This window comes from Schistocerca cancellata, chromosome 5 (genome assembly GCF_023864275.1).
Source record: "Schistocerca cancellata isolate TAMUIC-IGC-003103 chromosome 5, iqSchCanc2.1, whole genome shotgun sequence".
NCBI classification, from domain to species: domain Eukaryota; kingdom Metazoa; phylum Arthropoda; class Insecta; order Orthoptera; family Acrididae; genus Schistocerca; species Schistocerca cancellata.
Genome location: NC_064630.1, coordinates 367258036 through 367278300, shown reverse-complemented (window position 1 = coordinate 367278300; position 20265 = coordinate 367258036). Strand labels below are relative to the sequence as shown.

General features: G+C 43.4%; 1 protein-coding gene across 1 annotated transcript in view; it reads left to right on the top strand.

Annotated features, from left to right (window-relative positions):
* Window positions 1-17719, top strand: part of LOC126187997 (kynurenine 3-monooxygenase-like) — a 172350-nt gene extending 154631 nt beyond the window's left edge. Inside the window, exons 9-11 of the mRNA XM_049929406.1 lie at window positions 7141-7275; window positions 11466-11627; window positions 17468-17719. Of these exons, the coding sequence (XP_049785363.1) occupies window positions 7141-7275; window positions 11466-11627; window positions 17468-17596 (426 nt within the window). The 3' untranslated portion in view covers window positions 17597-17719. The remainder of the gene's footprint in view (window positions 1-7140; window positions 7276-11465; window positions 11628-17467) is intronic.
* Window positions 17720-20265: the final 2546 nt, after the last annotated feature.

Here is a 20265-nt window from a genome sequence, read left to right as displayed (position 1 = left end):
TGACAACAACTTTGAACAAGAGAACTTCGTTTCAAATATTTCTGAAGAATTAAAACTACATTCTCTGCGAGAAAGCAAAGAGAGATTACTTAGTCTCGAAAGCAGTACACTACAAAATAATTTATTCGTTATCAATGGTTTCGAGGTTTGTATCCGTATCTTTTTGCCTCCATTTCTTCATGTTCCTCTCTATCAGAGTTTCCCCTTCTCCAAAATCATTAGAAATGCACACAGCCATTGTTTGAGTAATAATTCTGTATATGTTTATACACTGCGATAAAAGTATCACTTTTTAGAAAGCCCGTACTTGTCGCCCTAAAGAAATACTAACGGGTTGCCTGCCATCAGGCGCTGGAACAGCCACGTGGGATCACTCAGCTGAATGGGCGTCAAAGTCTCTTACAGGTACGTTCTTAACGTCTTAAACAAAGGTGTGTGGGGGGCACCGAAGGCGTTGCCAAATTGAGGGGCTTAGTAGGACACTTTGCCGTTTTATTCAAGCACATGTAAATGTTGCACCACTCTGTGATCACACCATAGGAGGGCGCGAGACAGGAGGGCGGAAAAATCATAGACACACTTTGCTGCTTCGTATCACGTTCAAATTTCGTCGAATGGTTTTGAACGGTCTTATAACTTAATATGAAATCCTACGTGCATTAAACTTTTATTGCGCAGTTTGCTTCTTTTCTTGAGTCATCAGCCGTCCGATACTATTGATGCGGTCCTCATGAGTTTCTTTCTTGTGCCAACCTCTTCATCACGAAGTAGCTCTTCTACACTACTTCCTACATTTGCCATAAAATGGATAAAATGTTCTCCCGAATTACCGGTTATTACACGAAGAAAAGATACGTGTCTGATTTATCCAGGTTTATACTATAATCATTGTGTATCCACGTCAAAATAACTAAAGCAGTATTGCAACCCCAAAATCAATATTTGTCGCAATAGGAGCCTCTTCCCCTCCCAGCATTTGACGAAGGTTTTCTATATATCTCTTACATGATTCCAAAGTTCTTCGCTTCCGACTGCTGAAGGATCGTTAGGACTGAATAAAAGAAGTCGCTAACATATTACATGAATAACAATTGAATAGGCAGAATTGTGATCCGTCAAACAGAAAAGGCCTTGCATAGTCATTGTAACGTATAGATGAGCATTGTCTTGGATGACAGCTACAACAGCCCGTTGATGGAACGGAACAGTTTCTTGTTCTTCAATTCTACGATGTGTCATTCGCAGCTGAGGGCTAGCATAGCCCTGATATCCAGTGGCAGCCGAGACGATCAGGCCAATAGTCTCTGGTACATGAGAGGTGCTCTCCTCTGTAGCGGATCACGCATGGTTAGCAGTCACTTTAATCCTAAATGAAGCGAGAGTCTCCGGAAATGGTTTGTTGCCTTTCAGCACGTAAATCGTATACAGACGATATCACCGTAGATAGTTTCATGTTTGGCGTCAAGAGTGTCCTGTGCAAAGAAATTCATGTACTCAGTCCTCAGTGTTGCAAAAGCTGGTAAACTCTGTAGCAGCACACTTTCACATGATTTGAAATTTGGCCCTACTGTGCATGCACAGCAATAAACAGTTTGAAACTATCTGCGATCTTCAATTTTGTGTTGTTTTCTACTTGTTAACTCATGCGTTGCACTGGATGTCAAACCGGAATAACTGTTTACGCCATGGGGAATTGCATCGTTCTGAAGCTAACCTGCAATGTCGCTTATGTTCTTCTAGAACATAAGTGACATTGCAGGTTGGAGCAGGTGGAGAAATCAGCGGTGGCAGAGCACGCACTGAGTGAGACTGGCCACGTAATAAAATTCGACGACACGGAAGTTCTGGCTGTAGAGAAGCACTATCACACGCGCTTGTTCAAAGAAGCTATAGAAATACAAAAACACGCCAACAGTTTCGACAAGAAAGAGGGAAGTCTTAAGGTAAACAGATCCTGGCTTCCCGTACTGCAGCGAACGACCGTCGCAGGTAGCAAGAGGAGAACCGCACCGGAAATGACCGAGGAGAAACCCTCGGACGTTGGCGAGCCAGGTACATATAGTCTGCGGCCGCGAGCTCGGCTCCAGTTCACCGCCGGCAATGGAGGGTGAAGCTTTGACAATGCCAGCCACTCGTGCTGGCGAAACGTCAGTAAAATCATTAGATGAGTATCGGCCGAAGAACTTGAGACAGAAGCCAACAGGCAGTTTGTCTACAAGTGGCCACGAAAGCCTTAATAATTTTCCATTCTACAAATCTGTGCCGTCTTCTGGTGTTGTTACTTTCTGATAGACAACCGCATCATTAGCGAACAGTGTTAAAAGACTTCCAATGCAATATAATTGATCATTTATATGCATTGTAAATAGTAATATACTTTTTACACTTGGATGTGGTACTTCGGAAATTATTTTACATCTGTCGATTTTATTTCGTTACAAGTAATATGTTGAGTTCTATAAACGGGGAAGTCTTGAATCCAGTCGCAAATCTGGCCCGTTACTCGGTGAGCACGTATTTTTTCACTAAAAAGGATATGTGGGACGTTGTTAAACGCTCTCCTTAAATCAAGGAAGACAGCATTAACCTAGCCCTATTGTCTATAGCGCTATGGATCTCATGGAGGCACATAGCGAGCTGAGTTTCGCAAGATCTCTGTTGATTTTAATAGAGGGAATTTTCGTTCTCCAAAAATGTCGTAATTCTTGACCATAAAACATGTTCCATAATTTTACAAGAGACTGACGTCAACGACGTAGGCCAGTAGTCATGTCTATCTGGCCTACGGCCCTTCTTGAAAACGGGGATGACCTGCGCTTTTTTTCAGTCGCCAATTACCATTCGTTGCTCCAGCGATCTACGCTAAACTGCTGCTAGAAGGGGAGAAAGTTCTTTCTCATATTCTTTGTAGACTCTTACAGATATCTCATCTGATCCTGATGCCTTACCACCACTAAGCGATTATAGCTGTTTTTCTACTCTCAAAATGTCCCAATTCGACGTTCTTACGGTGATTGAAAGGAGGGACCGTGTTACGATCTTCCGAGATGAAACAATTTCAGAAGATAGAATTTAGTATTTAGGCCTTTTTTCTGTTATCTTCCGATTCCGTGCCCGTTTGGTCATGGAGTGAATGAATAGAGGATTTCGAACCGTTTACTGATTTTATGTAAGAAGAAAACCGCTTTGGGCTTTTATTCAGGTGGGCTGACAAAATTTCATTTTGAAAGTCATTGAACGACATTCTTATTGCTCTCCTTATGCTCATTTTCGCTTCGTTCAGTTTTTTTATTGTCAATTCCTTGAATTGTGTTGAAGCTTTGTTTACGTATCAGTTTACCACGGCTATTAAACCACGATGGGTCTTACTTATATTTCGTATCCGCTTCTTGTTTCGTAACTAGAAGTGCTCGTATCGATTTTATACTCACACTCTAAAGCACTTAAATCGCTGTTCAGGCATGTTCTGAAACTAGCAACCAAACAGAAGGTAACAAGAACGAACTGTAACTACCGTTTTCTTTCAATTACCACCAGTAGCGTTGCCATTTGTCACTACAATGACATTTGACAGATACTATGAAAACGTATCAAGACTGTATTATAACAATCAGAGACAGCAAACAATAAAAGTTCCATTAAAATACACGGACTTTCACTTACCGAAAGCCCAGCAATGGAAGTTCCTAGATCACGTAAATTCAATAAAGACCTAAATTTTTTTGTGTGGCGTCCTGTACTCAGAAATTTCACTGGAGAAATAAATGCGTTACGTTCTACTCCTTTCACATGCCAGAATCTGACTACTGTTTGGTGCAATGACAAAACAGTTTCGGGACATGTCTGGTTCTTGCCCTAAACAGCCGACGTCGACAAGTCCATTCCCTATGTCATTCTGGATTGTTCCTATAGGCATGTGTCATTCTTGCACAATACGGTAGAGCAGTTTTCAAATTATCTCATTTTCGGGCAAAAGCAGTCTTATCTGGTCATGGCTTCAATTTTTCAATTTCGCTAACTTTGCTGTGTGATTGTCCGCCTCCGGGCTTCTAATTTCTACACTCCTGGAAATGGAAAAAAGAACACATTGACACCGGTGTGTCAGACCCACCATACTTGCTCCGGACGCTGCGAGAGGGCTGTACAAGCAATGATCACACGCACGGCACAGCGGACGCACCAGGAACCGCGGTGTTGGCCTTCGAATGGCGCTAGCTGCGCAGCATTTGTGCACCGCCGCCGTCAGTGTCAGCCAGTTTGCCGTGGCATACGGAGCTCCATCGCAGTCTTTAACACTGGTAGCATGCCGCGACAGCGTGGACGTGAACCGTATGTGCAGTTGACGGACTTTGAGCGATGGCGTATAGTGGGCATGCGGGATGCCGAGTGGACGTACCGCCGAATTGCTCAACACGTGGGGCGTGAGGTCTCCACAGTACATCGATGTTGTCGCCAGTGGTCGGCGGAAGGTGCACGTGCCCGTCGACCTGGGACCGGACCGCAGCGACGCACGGATGCACGCCAAGACCGTATGATGCTACGCAGTGCTGTAGGGGACAGCACCGCCACTTCCCAGCAAATTAGGGACACTGTTGCTCCTGGGGTATCGGCGAGGACCATTCGCAACCGTCTCCATGAAGCTGGGCTACGGTCCCGCACACCGTTAGGCCGTCTTCCGCTCACGCCCCAACATCGTGCAGCCCGCCTCCAGTGGTGTCGCGACAGGCGTGAATGGAGGGACGAATGGAGACGTGTCGTCTTCAGCGATGAGAGTCGCTTCTGCCTTGGTGCCAATGATGGTCGTATGCGTGTTTGGCGCCGTGCAGGTGAGCGCCACAATCAGGACTGCATACGACCGAGGCACACAGGGCCAACACCCGGCATCATGGTGTGGGGAGCGATCTCCTACACTGGCCGTACACCACTGGTGATCGTCGAGGGGACACAGAATAGTGCACGGTACATCCAAACCGTCATCGAACCCATCGTTCTACCATTCCTAGACCGGCAAGGGAACTTGCTGTTCCAACAGAACAATGCACGTCCGCATGTATCCCTTGCCACCCAACGTGCTCTAGAAGGTGTAAGTCAACTACCCTGGCCAGCAAGATCTCCGGATCTGTCCCCCATTGAGCATGTTTGGAACTGGATGAAGCGTCGTCTCACGCGGTCTGCACGTCCAGCACGAACGCTGGTCCAACTGAGGCGCCAGGTGGAAATGGCATGGCAAGCCGTTCCACAGGACTACATCCAGCATCTCTACGATCGTCTCCATGGGAGAATAGCAGCCTGCATTGCTGCGAAAGGTGGATATACACTGTACTAGTGCCGACATTGTGCATGCTCTGTTGCCTGTGTCTATGTGCCTGTGGTTCTGTCAGTGTGATCATGTGATGTATCTGACCCCAGGAATGTGTCAATAAAGTTTCCCCTTCCTGTGACAATGAATTCACGGTGTTTTTATTTCAATTTCCAGGAGTGTATATATCTGTACCCGCAAAAGACAGAGAGGCAGATTGAGTGCAGCACCAAATCACCAGAAACAAGACTGTCGGATGGTAAACTGCTTGTAGTCTATCAGGAGTCTATGCCCAGATTCCATACGAACTGTGATCTAAAAAGCAACTGGAAGGTTTTTTTTTTTCTTAAAGAGTCTGTATTTGTTCATCAGCGTCAACTTTATTCCCTTCAAAGCTCTCCCCGTCGGAGCGGTTTTTGCAATCTTGGAAGCACTTCTGGAACTCACTTTTCGTTATGGCGTACAGCTCCTTCAGAGATTCTGTTTTTATCTCATCAATGTCGGCAAAACGACGTCCTTTTATAGTTCTCCTCAGCCTCTAGACTAGAAGGAAGACGCAGCGGGACCTATCTGGCGAATACGGCGGCTGAGGCTCCATTATGGTTTTGGTTTTTTGCCAAACACTCACGAACAAGCATTGAGATATGAGCGGGAGCATCATCGTGATGCAGTTTCCGTGAGTTGTTTTGCCACAATTGTGGTCATTTTCTTCGGATTGCTGCCCGCAAACGGCGCATACCTTCCAGGTGGTATTCCTTTTTGGGCGTATGACAATAAAGTAGGAACTCGTGGTGCACTATCCCATTGTAAGCGAAGAAAACAGTTAGGAGGACCTTCACAAGTGATCGAACTTGTCGAATTTTTTTCGGGCTTATCTCTTCAGGCAGTTTCCTCTGGGCTTTGGTTTCAACGTCATACCCGTATACCCATGTGTCATTACCTGTTACAACCTTCTATACAAGTTCACGATCGTTGTCGACAATTAGTGAGTGATGTCTACGCGACGTCGTTTTTAGTCGAAATTCGACAATTTCGGAACGAACTTTGCTGCTACACGCTTCATGTCCAGAACTTCCGAAAAAAATTGCTTGTCATGAGCCAAAGGATATGCAGACATCATCAACAGCCTCTGTGATGGTGATTAGGCGATTTTCCAGAACCATTTTCTTTGCTTCTACTACATCGTCGTCAGTAATTGATGTGCTAGGGCGTCTCGTCTTCGACCCTTCTCGATCCTCTTTGAAATGTTTATACCAAACATTTCGAATGCGGTGCTGCGGTTTATTCCATTTTTCAAGCCAAATTTAATGCAGATTCTTTGATACATCTTCTTCGACATGCCGAGCACTCGAAAACTAGTATAACCCTTTCGACTGCCAACAATAAAATAAATATTCAAAACAGCTGAAAATGTAAACATATATCTGGAACACGTGTACCTACAAGGCAAAAAATATTTTTTTTGAAAATCAGACGTATAAAGCTCGCGAAATTAAAAAACTCGCGTTACTTTTTGATCATATCTCATAGCGTCCCTTAATGTTGTTTACGTCTAAACCGTCCCTGGTTCGCAGTGGGTCGAGTATTCAACCGAGCGAGATGACGGAGAGGTCAGACACTGGACTTGTTCAAATCCCCTTCCGACCATACCGGCCTAGATTTTCCGCGATTTCGCTAGATCGCTTTCGGCAAATGTCGACACGATTCCTTTGAAAGAGCACGGCCAGCTTCCTTTCCCATTCTCCGTCGTTCCGAGGTTGTGCTGTGTCTTCAGTGGCCTCGTCGCCGATGACATGCTAAACACTAACCTTCCTCACAGCTGCTTGGAACCTGTTGTGCAGGGCTTCGAGGACTGCCTGCTGCTGGACGAGTTGCTCGCCTCCAAAGGTCAGGCCGAGGCGCTGTTCGAGTTCTCGCGCCTGCGCAGTCCAGACGCCCACGCTATCGTCGACCTCGCCATGTACAACTACATCGAGGTAAGATCCACTGTGCCGCTCCTTCATATCTAACGTTTGCAGCCAAGGTCGACACAAAGTGAATGAGGTTCCACGTCGTCACGAATCTTAAAAACATTTATTAACGTTGGTGGTTTGAGTGAATGTATTGAAAAATAATCATTACATCTATTTAGACGCCAACATGGAGCAAGTCGTTGATGTCCTCGACAAGTGAGTGTTACTATAACGTAAACTGTGCCTTTCAACTGACGACAGAGATAAGTAGTGTCCTTTGTTTTTACTATCAGTAACCGCAGGTCACAGGAATGTCATTGTAGTCGCAACATGTTACATTAAAAGTTCATTGTAATGCACTTTACATCTCCGGGAGGGTACTGCCTACGGGGAGGGGGTGTGGGATATCAATGAGAAAAATATTGAGAAACCAACGAAAAGGTAACATTCTGAGTCAGAGCGTCAAATCTCAGATCTCAGTGGAATGAAATGGAAATAAGAGAATGACTTCTGGCCAGGCGAATGTTGGGTAATATCAACAGCAGCCGAAAATGGTGCAACGGGCGTGGGATTCGTCATGAGTAAGAATACAAGATATAAAATAAGCAACTAAGAAGACTAAAATTGTATTCCAAGTACAGGTGGACATACAACGATAACAGCGTTAGTCTCGATTCTTCGTTGTCTCATTATCCCTGTTGGGGGAATTCAAATAATGATTAGGTCGTGAATTGAATGGCCTACCTTATAAAGATGTAGACAGTTTTCATATGGAGGTTTGGGTCGGTTCAGGGAGCCTGCATGAATAGGCGATATGGTTAAGGCGACTGCTCGGGACAAGCAGAAAATCCGGTTTAGAGCCCCGATACAGCTGATGACCAGGGATTCGCATTCAATGAATTAATTCCGAATAAGTGAGAGGGGTTCTGTGACACAATTATTCTCATCGAAACTGTCAACAACCCAACGCCAACAATAACAGTTCAGGTTTACATGCGAACGTCACAAGCAGTGTATGAAGATACAGAGGGAGTGTATGAGGACAGATAATAATCATGGGGTTTTGGAACACTGTAGTAGCAGAAGCAATAATATACATAGTTATGGGGGAATTCGGGCTCTATAGCGTGAATGAGGGAGGAGAATGAGTCCTCGATTCTGAAATAAATTTCAGCTACTAAAAGCAAATAAAGTTTTCAAGACTCAAAAGCGATGTACCTGTAAATAGCATAGATGCACGGAGAGATACTAGCTGGATTACGTCATGAGACAGAGATTCGAAAATCATATATTGGATTGAAAGGCGCAGATATAGTAGAACTACAAGGAAGGTAATTTCAAAGAAACTTTGGGTGACAGAAGATATGCTTCAAATGATCGACAAAACTAGAAAATACAAAAGTATTCAGAAAATGAGAAGAACACAGGACTGTACACTGACCTAACAAAAGCCGTGTGACATCGCGTCGGGCCTCCTTTTGCCTGAGGTAGTGCAGTAAATTATTCGCTCGAACGGCCAAAATGTTTTTCGTCCTTGGGACATGATATCGTTGTTTGGGAACATGAAAACCATGAATGGCTGCAAATGGTCTCCAACTAGCCGAACAACCACTTCCAGTCAATGATCGATTCAGCAGGATGAGAAACACAGTCCATTCCATGTAAACACAGCTCTCGCCATTATGCAGCCAGCACCAGCTTGCACAATATCTTATTGACAACTTGGGTCCATTGCTTCGTGGGGTCTGCGCCACACTCTAACCCCACTATCTGCTGTTACCAACTGAACTCAGGCCAAATCTTACCAGGCCATGGTATTCCAGTTATCTAGGGTCCAACCAATGTGGTGATGAGTACAGGAGAGGCACTGCAAGCAATGTCGTGCTGTTAGCAAAGGCACTCGCGTCGGTCGTCTGCTGCCATACCCTATTATCGCCAAATTTCGCCGCACTGTCCTTATAGATACGTCCGTCGTACGTCCAACGTTAATTCTGCGGTTATTTCACTTAGTGTTGCTTGTCTGTTAGCACTGACAAGCCTACACAAACGCCGCTGCTCTCGGTCGCTAAGTGAAGGTCATCGACCACTTCTTTGTCCGTGGCGAGAGGTAATGTCTGGAATTTGGTATCCTCGGCACCCTCTTGAGACTGTGGGTCTCTAAATATTGAATTCCGTAACGATTTCTGAAATGGAATGTGCTATGATGCGTCTAGCTCCAACTGCTATTTCCGTGTTCAGAATCTGACAGTTCCCGTTGTATGGCCATAACCTTTTCACATGAGTTACCTGAGTACAAATGACAGGTCCTTCAATGCATTGCCTTTTTGTACCTTGTGTAGGCGATACTACCACCATACTTGTGTTTATATATGTGCATAGCGCTATCCCATGAATTTTGTCAGCATAATGTAAGTCACATAGGAATGAAATCAGGATAAAGTGCAGATAATCTAAAGCAAAATAGCTACAGGAAAAATATGAAGAAATAGAAATGGATATCTGAAGGACAGATTCAGCATACAGGAAAGTCAAAAGAAATACTGGGGAAATTAAAGCAAAGGCGTCAACATTAAGCGTCTCGTTAAATGCAGACGAGAGAGCGGATTGGTGGAAAGAGTACACTGAAGGGGAGCCACCATCTGCTGAGGTGAGCAAAGCTGTAATAGGTCTCGATTTGGTGACATCGAAATCCAATGTTAGAGTCTGAATTTAATGGATCTCTAGGAAATTTGCGTTCAAATACGGCACAAGGGGTAGAATCACTGCTTCGTAATTTCTAAAATCATTGGGGGAAGTGGCAACAAACATTTATTAAAGTTAGGGCACAGTATCTATGAGACCGGAGAAGAATTTCATCCTACAATCCCGAAGACAACAAGGACAGGCAAATGCAAGAACGGTCGCGCAGCAAAGTTAACAGCTCATACGTCGAAGTTCCTGACAAGAGCAATATGCTGAAGAATGGATCCTTGCACCAAATAAGCATCTGTAGTGTTGTGAATGGTAATGGAGGGAAAAGTTGATGAAGACAGTGTTATATGATTTGTTGACCTAGAAAAAGTGTTAGTGTAAAAAGGTGTAAGATGTTTTAAATTCTCAGAAAAACAGTAATAAACTATCGGAAAAGGAGGGTAATGTACAATATGAACAAGAATCAAGGTTGAAGAACAAAAATAGAAGACCAAGAGGCAAATACTCGTATTGAAAAGAGCGTAAGGTTGGTATGCAGTCTTTCTTCCCAATTGTTCAGCCTGTACACAGAATGAAAAGTAACGGAGTTTGGGATGAAATGATATGCATGATAAGATTCGATGATGACATTGCCATCCTCGATGGAAGTGAGGAAGAATTACTGGATGTACTGAATGGAATGAACAGTCTGCTGTCCATAAAGTATGGATTGAGATTAAACCCAAGAAAGACGAAAGTAATGAGAAGTAGCAGAAATGAGATTAGCGATAATCTTAAGATTAAAATTAGGGACGATGTAGGAGACTAAGTGAAGGAATTCTACTACATTGCAGGCAGAATAACGAATGAAAGATGAAGAGAGGAGAATATAAAGCAGAGACTAGCAAATTCAAAGTGAGGAAATCGTGACGGCTCATACCGAACGAGACAGAAGTCTAATTAAAAAATGAAAGGAAAAAAGGAATCTCTACATGAGTGTCGTTTAAACGTTGAAAACACCCTACATGGAGTGTCGCCTTATTAAGGAAACGAATGCAGATTATTAGGACACAAAATAGTTTTTGTGACAACCTCGCGGACGATCTGCATGTCTGACATCAGACGAAGGTAACTGTACACGGTACTGAAAGAATGAAAGTCAACACCTATTGTGCAGAAATGATTTTTCACGTCTATACTTTCAAGAGAGCAGCCAAACTCTCTGACCATTGAACTACCAAAGCGGACGGTGTTATGAAAAACTCCAAAAGAAAAAGGTTATTTTCTTAAAACAATTCAGGCCATTCCACTTTAGATCCTCCTGATGACAGCGATCAATTCGTTATAAAGTGGTGTCATGTTTAGTCACTAAGTAGCAAAACGTCGACCGGACATCAAAGTACATACTTTCTCCCTTTTTTGTTGTAACGGTCCTTACTTTTCCTGTCTAACGTTCATTCCTTCAAAAGAAACTGCGCTTGACAAAGACGACGCAGAGCAAGAGCCATTAAGGCCGCTGACCCGGCGCGCCTGTGTGGTTGCAGATGCGGGACCTGGTGACGCGCTCGTCGTTCCTGATCCGCAAGCGGGTGGACCTGGTGCTGCAGCGGCTGATGCCGGCCTTGTGGGTGCCGCTCTACACCAGCGTCACGTTCAGCAGCATGCGGTACCACAAGTGCCTCCAGAACAAGCACTGGCAGGACAAGGTAGGCCGCTCGCACACCGGCGTAAAACGGTATACAAATGTTAACACTGAAGCACCAGACTTATTCTTTGGTCTCCAACCATCAGTTTGGTTAGCAGCAGCTCGCCAGCCACTTCTGTCTTCGGCTTTCCCTTTGAGAGCGGTGTAGGTGGTGCATCTGATATCCTTCATTATCTGCTCGATGTATTCTAGTTTCGATCTGCCTCTTTTATTCTTCCCTCCCACTGTTCCTTCAACGATATTTTTGATGATACCATCATGTGTCAGCAAACGGCCAACCCGTGTGTCTCTTCTGTGTCTGATGAGCGTCAGGAGACAAGTCTGCACTTCCTTCACTCTGTGGAGCACCTCTTCGTTTGATATCTTTTCTACCCAGGAAATTTGAACATTCTGCGGTAGCACGACATCTCGAAGGCTATTATTTTATGTTTTTCCCCTTCTCCGAGTGTCCATGTTCCTAACAAAACACAGAAGATGTCTGCTGTTTCTTAGACACAAGTTTTCAGATTGTGGAAGCTATTTCTCATCGATATAGTCAATACAAATTATCGGATGATTTCATAAGACTATATTCTCACTCAAAGATAACTGAAATGCATAACCCTACCACCGCTACTTATGGGTTTTATGCAGCCTGCAACACCGTCTAAAAACCACACAGGAGATTTTCACATTCTCTACCTCGCTGTGCGCAAACTATTTGTCCTAAAGAAAAAATGAACTAGACCTTTTTGTAAGAAATTTAATGCAGTTAAATTTCTTATAGGAATACATTTTCTCTGAAGGCCGTAGTTTTCGAATTATTCAAGGGAAGCGTACCAAGTTGACCTTCAAACGCGTTTTTCTTTAATAACTCGAAAACCATTGCCTCCAGCGAAAACGTATTCCAGTACAAAATTAAACTACTTCAAATTTCCTATAAAGGAGGTCCTATCCATTTTTTCTCTAGGACTAATAGTCTATGTGAAGAGAACTCGCGAATATTCAGTCTCGCGCGACATGGATGCGATATAGCTTACATAGTTTTTGAATGCCAGTGTGAGGTAGTTTCCCAAAATGACAAACTACAATTGTCGTGTATCAAATTTTTTTATTATTATTTTGAGCTTTCCTCAGTACAGAGGCTTCTCTCCAACATAATAATTTACTTGGAAAAATACAATACAAACAATAAACGTTCTTAAACTATATTTTCAAAATATTCCTCCAGGTGTTTCGATCTTGTGTGTCCTCTTCCTCTGCGCCCATTCTCCTCATTGTGTGCTGTACATTTTGGAGCCAGGTGGTCATTGGTCGTCCTCTTCTTCTTCTCCCCTCCGGTTCCCACTCCAGTATCAATTTTGGTATTCTGGTTTTCTCCATTCGTCGTACATGCCCGTACCACTGTAATTTCTATTTTCCATAACGTCATATATTCTTTCTTTTATTTCCATTCTCCTTATTATTTCGGTGTTCCTTATCTTTTCTTTCCTGGAGATTCTTTCCGATGTTCCCCAGAAGTCCATCTCTAGAGCTTGTAATTTTTTAATGTGCTTCATATTAATTGTCCAGGTCTCCGTTCCATACAGAACTACACTCTCTAATATGGATTTGTATATTAATTTTTTAGTTCTACTCATTATATTCCTGCTCTATAAGACAGAGTTAAGCATACCAGTGACCCTCCGTCCGCTACTAATTCTTTTATTGATTTCTGACTCTGATTTTCCCTCGATTTCTAAAATGGATCCCAAATAACAAAAAGTGTTTATCTTTTTGATTTTCTTTCCTTCAACGTATAGCTCATCTGAATCATTAGTCATGAATTCTGTTTTTTGGTAATTAATCTTCAAACCCCAAGTTTTGTATGCTACTGCTAGTTGATTGCACATATAGTTAGCATCCTCCCCATCTTGTGCTACGACTACTTGATCATCAGCAAACAAATTGTTCGTCTTAATTTCCTCTACACTGCTGCAGCACTTTGTAGACAATGAAAATGCCTTATTCAATACAGAAAATAAATAACAATGTGTGTTAAATGCATTCTATCTCGGAAACCATTCGGAACAAGGCATATGCCCATATGAAGTCTTTTTTTCAGAATCACTAATACTATCATCCCTCAAAGCATGTACCTTTCCTCCTGACTCACACTGTATACATGAAGCAATTTATTTATTACTACCACGTCACCTGAAATTGCCCGCCCAGGAAACATCTCATGTAACACGTACATTGTTGCAATCGATGTGCGACAGGTTGCACCATACTGTTGAAACCAAACTTCTTGAGATTTCATACGATCAGTTCAGACTACAAAACTTCTCTTAATATACTGCGGTTATGTTCGCCGTCCACTGTTAATACGTTTCCACTGCCGTCTCCGAATAAGTATAGCCCAGTTAGGCCTTCAGCTCAGATGCCACACCATATAGTCACTCGTTGTGGATGTAAGGGCTTCTCCATGATTAATCAAGGATTTTACGTGTCCCATAACCTGCAATTTCCCTGTTCATTAAGCCTCTCAACAGAAAGTGCACTCTATGAATGAACATTATTTACTTCGTCAAATTGTCCACTCTTTCTTTCGCTAGCACCCAGTGTTCTGTGCTTTTCGTGATCGCATAGCGTCAGTTCTTCTGCCACTTGGATTTTATAGGCGCAAAGATGCCGATTGTCTTTCATAATTCGTTATATGCTGGTTCTGGGATTATACAATTCCTGTGAACGTCAGCGAATAGTTTTCACCAAACTTACAGTAACATTATCAATCTCGATGACGATGTTTCCGCAGACCGACTAACACGAAGGCTCGCTGTGGTTTTAATGTACACAACTAAATCGAGTTTCTTAAAATTAGCAGTCATTCTCATCATAGTCAACTTATTCAGTCCATTACATTGGCCAAACATTCCACGGCTTTCGTGGAAGATCTCTGCACGGTATTCACCATATTTGTACTAATTTTTCATTACGATGACATGCTCTTCTGACACGAATCACTCCATCACTAACCACAAAGAGAACAGGTCAAAATATGCAATGTTCAGTCTTTTTTCAGTGGGGGCCTGTTATCATAAGTTAATGCTCTACAGCACATTGTAAAATTATGCCATTTCGTTTCGAATGCGAGCCGGAAACCGCACTAAGATTACACCATTTCTCTCCAAATGCATGCTGGTATGCAAATAAAATGGACGAAAACATGTTTTGCAGCGCTCTCTCCGCGATAACTAGAAACCAATGTCGATTGCTGAAATGACAGTCAGCCGTAATACGATCAACTCAGAGAAGGGGTGCAACTGTTTGTTTTCTGCTGTGCATGCTCTGATGTGACGTCATTCCATCTGGCACTATGAGTGGTACGTTGCTCACAGCACCAGGTCACCATTTTTCTTCGAAATTGAATGTAGCATATTGTACAAGCGTAGAGTATGAGCACTTTTCAAAGACCGTTGTCGTGATGGCACTGTGCGTGAGTGTGTATACACGGGTAATTTGCACTCCTGGGTTCAATTCCTGCAGATACCAACTTTTTTTTTCATTTCTTCCAGTGTTGAAATTATAAAATTTAAAAATAACATTTTACTTTGTATATGTAAAATTAATACATTTGATTTAGTTACGATTACTACCCGTGGAAGTCAAAAGGCTATAGGCTAGACAGTGGTGAAACAAGCCAGTATATGAGGAAACTTAGTATGAAAGTGGTTTCTGTAGATGATCTGCTAGAGAGGGCCTTTTACGGTAGATCTTTGGAGGAGAAAGTGAGATTTAAAAAGTTAGGTAGATGTACTTCAAATGTAAATCTAACAGAGGGGCCTGGGACGAGGCTTACTGATTTGGCTTACGTAACAATGAAAATTTCGAAATACTTGCAAAAGATTTTGATCAGCTTCTTAATTGCCCGTAACCAATACATAAGCTTGAATACTCAAACACTCACGAAAATCCTGACGGAGGTATACCCAAAACTATCAAAGAAATTGAAGAAGTTATTAACATCTTATAACGCTAGCAGAGAAGACTATTACAGCACAACTTTTGAAATGTCTCTACAAAAATTTAAAAAATGAGATAAAATTTATCTCTGAGAAAATCTGGAAAACAGAAAAACTCCCAGGAAAGTGGAAGGTAGCCTTGATACATCCACTAAAGTAGAAAGGTAATAAACAGGATGTTAACAACGACAGAGTAATTTACTTTAAACTTTACTTGCACGTATCATATTTTGCAAGATATGCTAAACAGCATAGAAAGATCACTGACGAGTAATTTAAATGAATATCATGGTGGCTTAAAGAAGGGCAGATCATGTTCTGAACAAATATTTGATCTAAAGTCAATCGTTTTCCACAGATTACTGACTTCAAAAGGTCAGTATTTTTCTTTTAAGCTTCATTTAGTGTATTGTGCAAGCATAGAGTATGAGAGATATCTAAAGGGCCGTTGTCATCTCTCGCACATGGGTGACTGGTCTAAAGTATAGACTGGTAATTTTCAAACATGGGCTCGACTCTCACAGATAACAATTTTTTTTATTTTACTCCTTATAATATTAAACTATTATTACAAAATTTTAATATATTTAAACAGATCAGTTTATATACGTAATATTAACATACTTGGTTTGGTTACGATTTGTACCGCTGCAAGTCAGACTCCTATAAGCCACTACACAGCAGCACAATAATATAATTTCGCATGAGCTACCACTGTCAGAGTTGCTGAATTACTAGTACAAAAATTGTTGGCGTTTTCAAAATTTCGTTCTTTATGGGACACCTTCAGGTAGGAAGAGGCTACAGTTGCAGCCATGCAGCGAAGGGATCGGTTAATACCTTCATTTGGAATTGAAGGGTAGATATCGAGAATAGTTTCATGGTGTCTGAGGGGAAGGTGTGTAAAGATGTAACGAAAGTGAGACGTCGTGGCAGAGGCGCAGCAAATAATTTGTGTGCTGTATTTTAAGAGGGCTATTCGGAAAGTAAAGTGCGATCGGGCGCGAAACGGGAACCACAGTGAAAATCCAATGAGGCTTTGTTCAAATGTATTGAGAAGTATCTCTAATATGCCCGATGATCGCATCACGTCGCTCTTTCCATTTCTGGCTGAACAGTGAGCACGTGAAGTTGCCTAGAAAATAGTGTCTCCCGCCAAGTATGAGGGCCTGGTGAGAAATTTGGTTTGATATTATCCAGCCGACTTAACAAACCTGTCATGGGTCTCCTTCTTTATGACAATTCTCGGTCACACTCAGAGGCAATGAAGAAGCTCTCACAGCGTTTTTGATGGTAAGTGTTTGATTACCTACAGTGCAGTACGTAATTCGCTTGAGTTTCATCTCTGCTCGCATGAACCGCTGGTTCTGAAGACAGCATTTTGGTACAGACAGCGAACTGCAGACCAGTGTAGTGAATCGTCGGAAAGCAAGGTCGGCTGCTTTCTATGACGAGGGTATTGGAAAGTCGGAAAATTTGTACAACGCTACGACAGATGTGTAAGTCGGAGCGGCGTCTTTCTAGAGAAGTAGCTGGAAGGTGTAGCTAATTGTTGGAAATAAACATTTTTTGATTTTCACAGTGGTTTCCATTTCGCGACCGATCGGACCTCACTTTCCGAATACCCCTCTTATTAGAATGACGGCGTCTCTTCTAAACGAGCTTCATATCCAATGACGTAGACTGTCCCATGACAGTGCCTTATTCGTTACGAATGGGGAATTAATCTTCCTCTTTTGCTCGCCTATTTTTTTAGTTTATTAACATATCGACTCTGTTTAGACCTAGTCTGTCGACAGCCGGCCGCTTGCAGAGAGGTACTACAGTAACTTGTATTTGCGCTGTTCTTTCCCACCAGGTGATGCAGCGGGTGGGAACGGGCGCCACGGTGGTGGCGGTGGCGGCAGCGGCTGCGCTCGTGTGGGGTGGAGTCCGGCTGCTGCTGCAGAAGGTCGGACCCCTGCGCTGGCTGCCACAGCTCGCCTGAGGCACTTTACGGCGCCCTCCCCCCTTACACGCCATATCACACATACCACACACTTACTAACGTTGATCTCTAACACCCCTTTCTGCATTTATATTTTTATGTTTGTATGTAAATTAGAGGCAATTATGTTCTTTCTGTTTTATGTCTACATTTCTGTATTTATAATTCACGAAAATAAATGTTGATGTCTTGCCAAGTTTGTTTGTTATTGTCGCACACATACACTGAGGTGATAAAAGTCATGGGATAGCGATATGTAACTTGTACAGATGGCGGTAGGATAGCGTAGACAAGGTATGAAACGGTGGTGCATTGGCGGAGCTGTCCTTTGTACGCAAGGAATTCATGTGAAAAGGTGATTATAGTTGCACGACTGGAATTAACGGACTTCGTAGTCGGAACGATAGTTGGAGCTAGAGAAATGGGATATTCCATTTTGGAAAATCGTTAGGGAACGCAGTATTCCAAGGTCCACTGTGTCCAGAGTGTGCTGAGGACAACAAATTTCAGGCATTACCTCTCACGACAGGAAGTCGTTTCTGAAAGTATTTGTATGGAGTGTAGCCATGTATGGAAGTGAAACATGGACGATAACTAGTTTGGACAAGTAGAGAACAGAAGCTTTCGAAATGTGGTGCTACAGAAGAATGCTGAAGATTAGATGGGTAGATCACGTAACTAATGAGGAGGTATTGAATAGGATTGGGGAGAAGAGAAGTTTGTGGCACAACTTGACTAGAAGAAGGGATCGGTTGGTAGGACATGTTTTGAGGCATCAAGGGATCACAAATTTAGCATTGGAGGGCAGTGTGGAGGGTAAAAATCGTAGAGGGAGACCAAGAGATGAATACACTAAGTAGATTCAGAAGGATGTAGGTTGCAGTAGATACTGGGAGATGAAGAAGCTTGCACAGGATAGAGTAGCATGGAGAGCTGCATCAAACCAGTCTCAGGACTGAAGACCACAACAACAACAACCTCTCACCACGAACAACGGCAGTGGCCGAAGGCCTTCACTTAACGACCGAGAGCAGCGGCGTTTGCGTGGAGTTGTCAGTGCTAATAGACAAACACCGCTGCTTGAACTAACCGCAGAAATCAGCGTTGGACGTATCACGAACGTATCTGTTGGGACAGTGCGGCGAAATGTGATGTTAATGGGCTATGGCAGCAAACTACCGACGCGAGTGCCTTTGCTAACAGCACGACATCGCCTGCAGTGCCTCCCCTGTGCTTGTGACCACATCGATTGGACCCTAAACAATTGAAATAACGTGGCCTGGTAAGATGAGTCCAGATTTCAGTTGGTAAGAGCCTCGAGTGTGGCGCAGTCCCCACACATCAGTGGATCGAAATTGTCAGCAAGGCACTGTGCAAATTGCTGGTGGCTCCATAATAGTGTGGCTGTGTTCACATGGAATGCACTGGATCCTCTGGCCCAACTGAATCGATCACTGACTGTAAATGGTGGTGTTGGGCTACTTGTAGCCATTCATGGACTTCATGTTCTCAGACAACGATGGAATTTTATGGACGACAATGCGCCATGTCACCGAGCCACAGTTGTTCGCGATTGGTTTGAAGAACATTCTGGACACTGCGAGCGAGGTAGTTTGCCACCCAGTTCGCCCAACATGAATCCCGTCAAACATTTATGGTTCATAATCGAGCGCTCAGTTCGTGCACAAAATCCTCCACTGGAAACACTGACGCACTTATAAACGGCGATAAATGCACCATGGCTTAGCATTTCTGCAGAGGACTTCCAACGACTTGTTTAGTCCATGTTACGTCGACTTGCTGTACAGCGCCGGACAAAAGAAGGTCCGACACGATTATAGGAGGCATCCCTCGTTGTGTTTTCGAACCTGCTGTACACAAACTACACTGTCTGGTTAAAAATATCCAGGCACCCCCATGCAATGCAGAATTGACCGCTAGATGTCACGAGAGGCGGGCGTGGAAGTATAAAAGGCCTGGGGTTTATTACGTTGTCAGTGGAGAAACAATAAAAGCAGAGCAACAGGAGAACTCAGTGATTTCGAACGTGGACTAGTCATCATTTGACATCACCTGCGTAACAAGTCCAGCAGGCACATTTCAACCCTTTTAAACTTTCCCGACTGACGGTCATGTGAGTGCCAAGTGAAATCGCGTAGGAGCACTCACGGCTAACCCAAGACCTAACAAACCTCATGTAATGACGAGCAGGGACTGTCTAGTATTGCCGAGAGTCGTTGTAAGAAATCGCATGAAATCAGGGAAAGGAATCGCTCGCGAGTTTCTAAGTGGTACCAACGGTCCAGCTAGAACAACGACTGTGCGTAGGGAGCTAGAAAGACTTGGTTGCAATGGTCGAGCACCTCCTGACAAGCCACACATGTCTGTAGTCGATGCTAAGTGACGCTCGACACGGTCTAAGGAGCGACGCCAGTGAACCATGGATGGCTGGAAACGTGTGGTTTGGAGTGATTAATCAGGCTATAGCCTGTGGTAAGCCGATGAGAGGTTTGTGTTAGCGAATGCTTAGAAAACGTCACCTGCCATCAATGTAGCGTCAGCAGTGAAGTACGAATGAAGTGGTGTTACGGTATGGACGTGTTTTTTTGTATTTAGGTTGTGGTCCTCTTATTACGCGTAAGTAAATGCTAAATGCGCAATAAAATGAA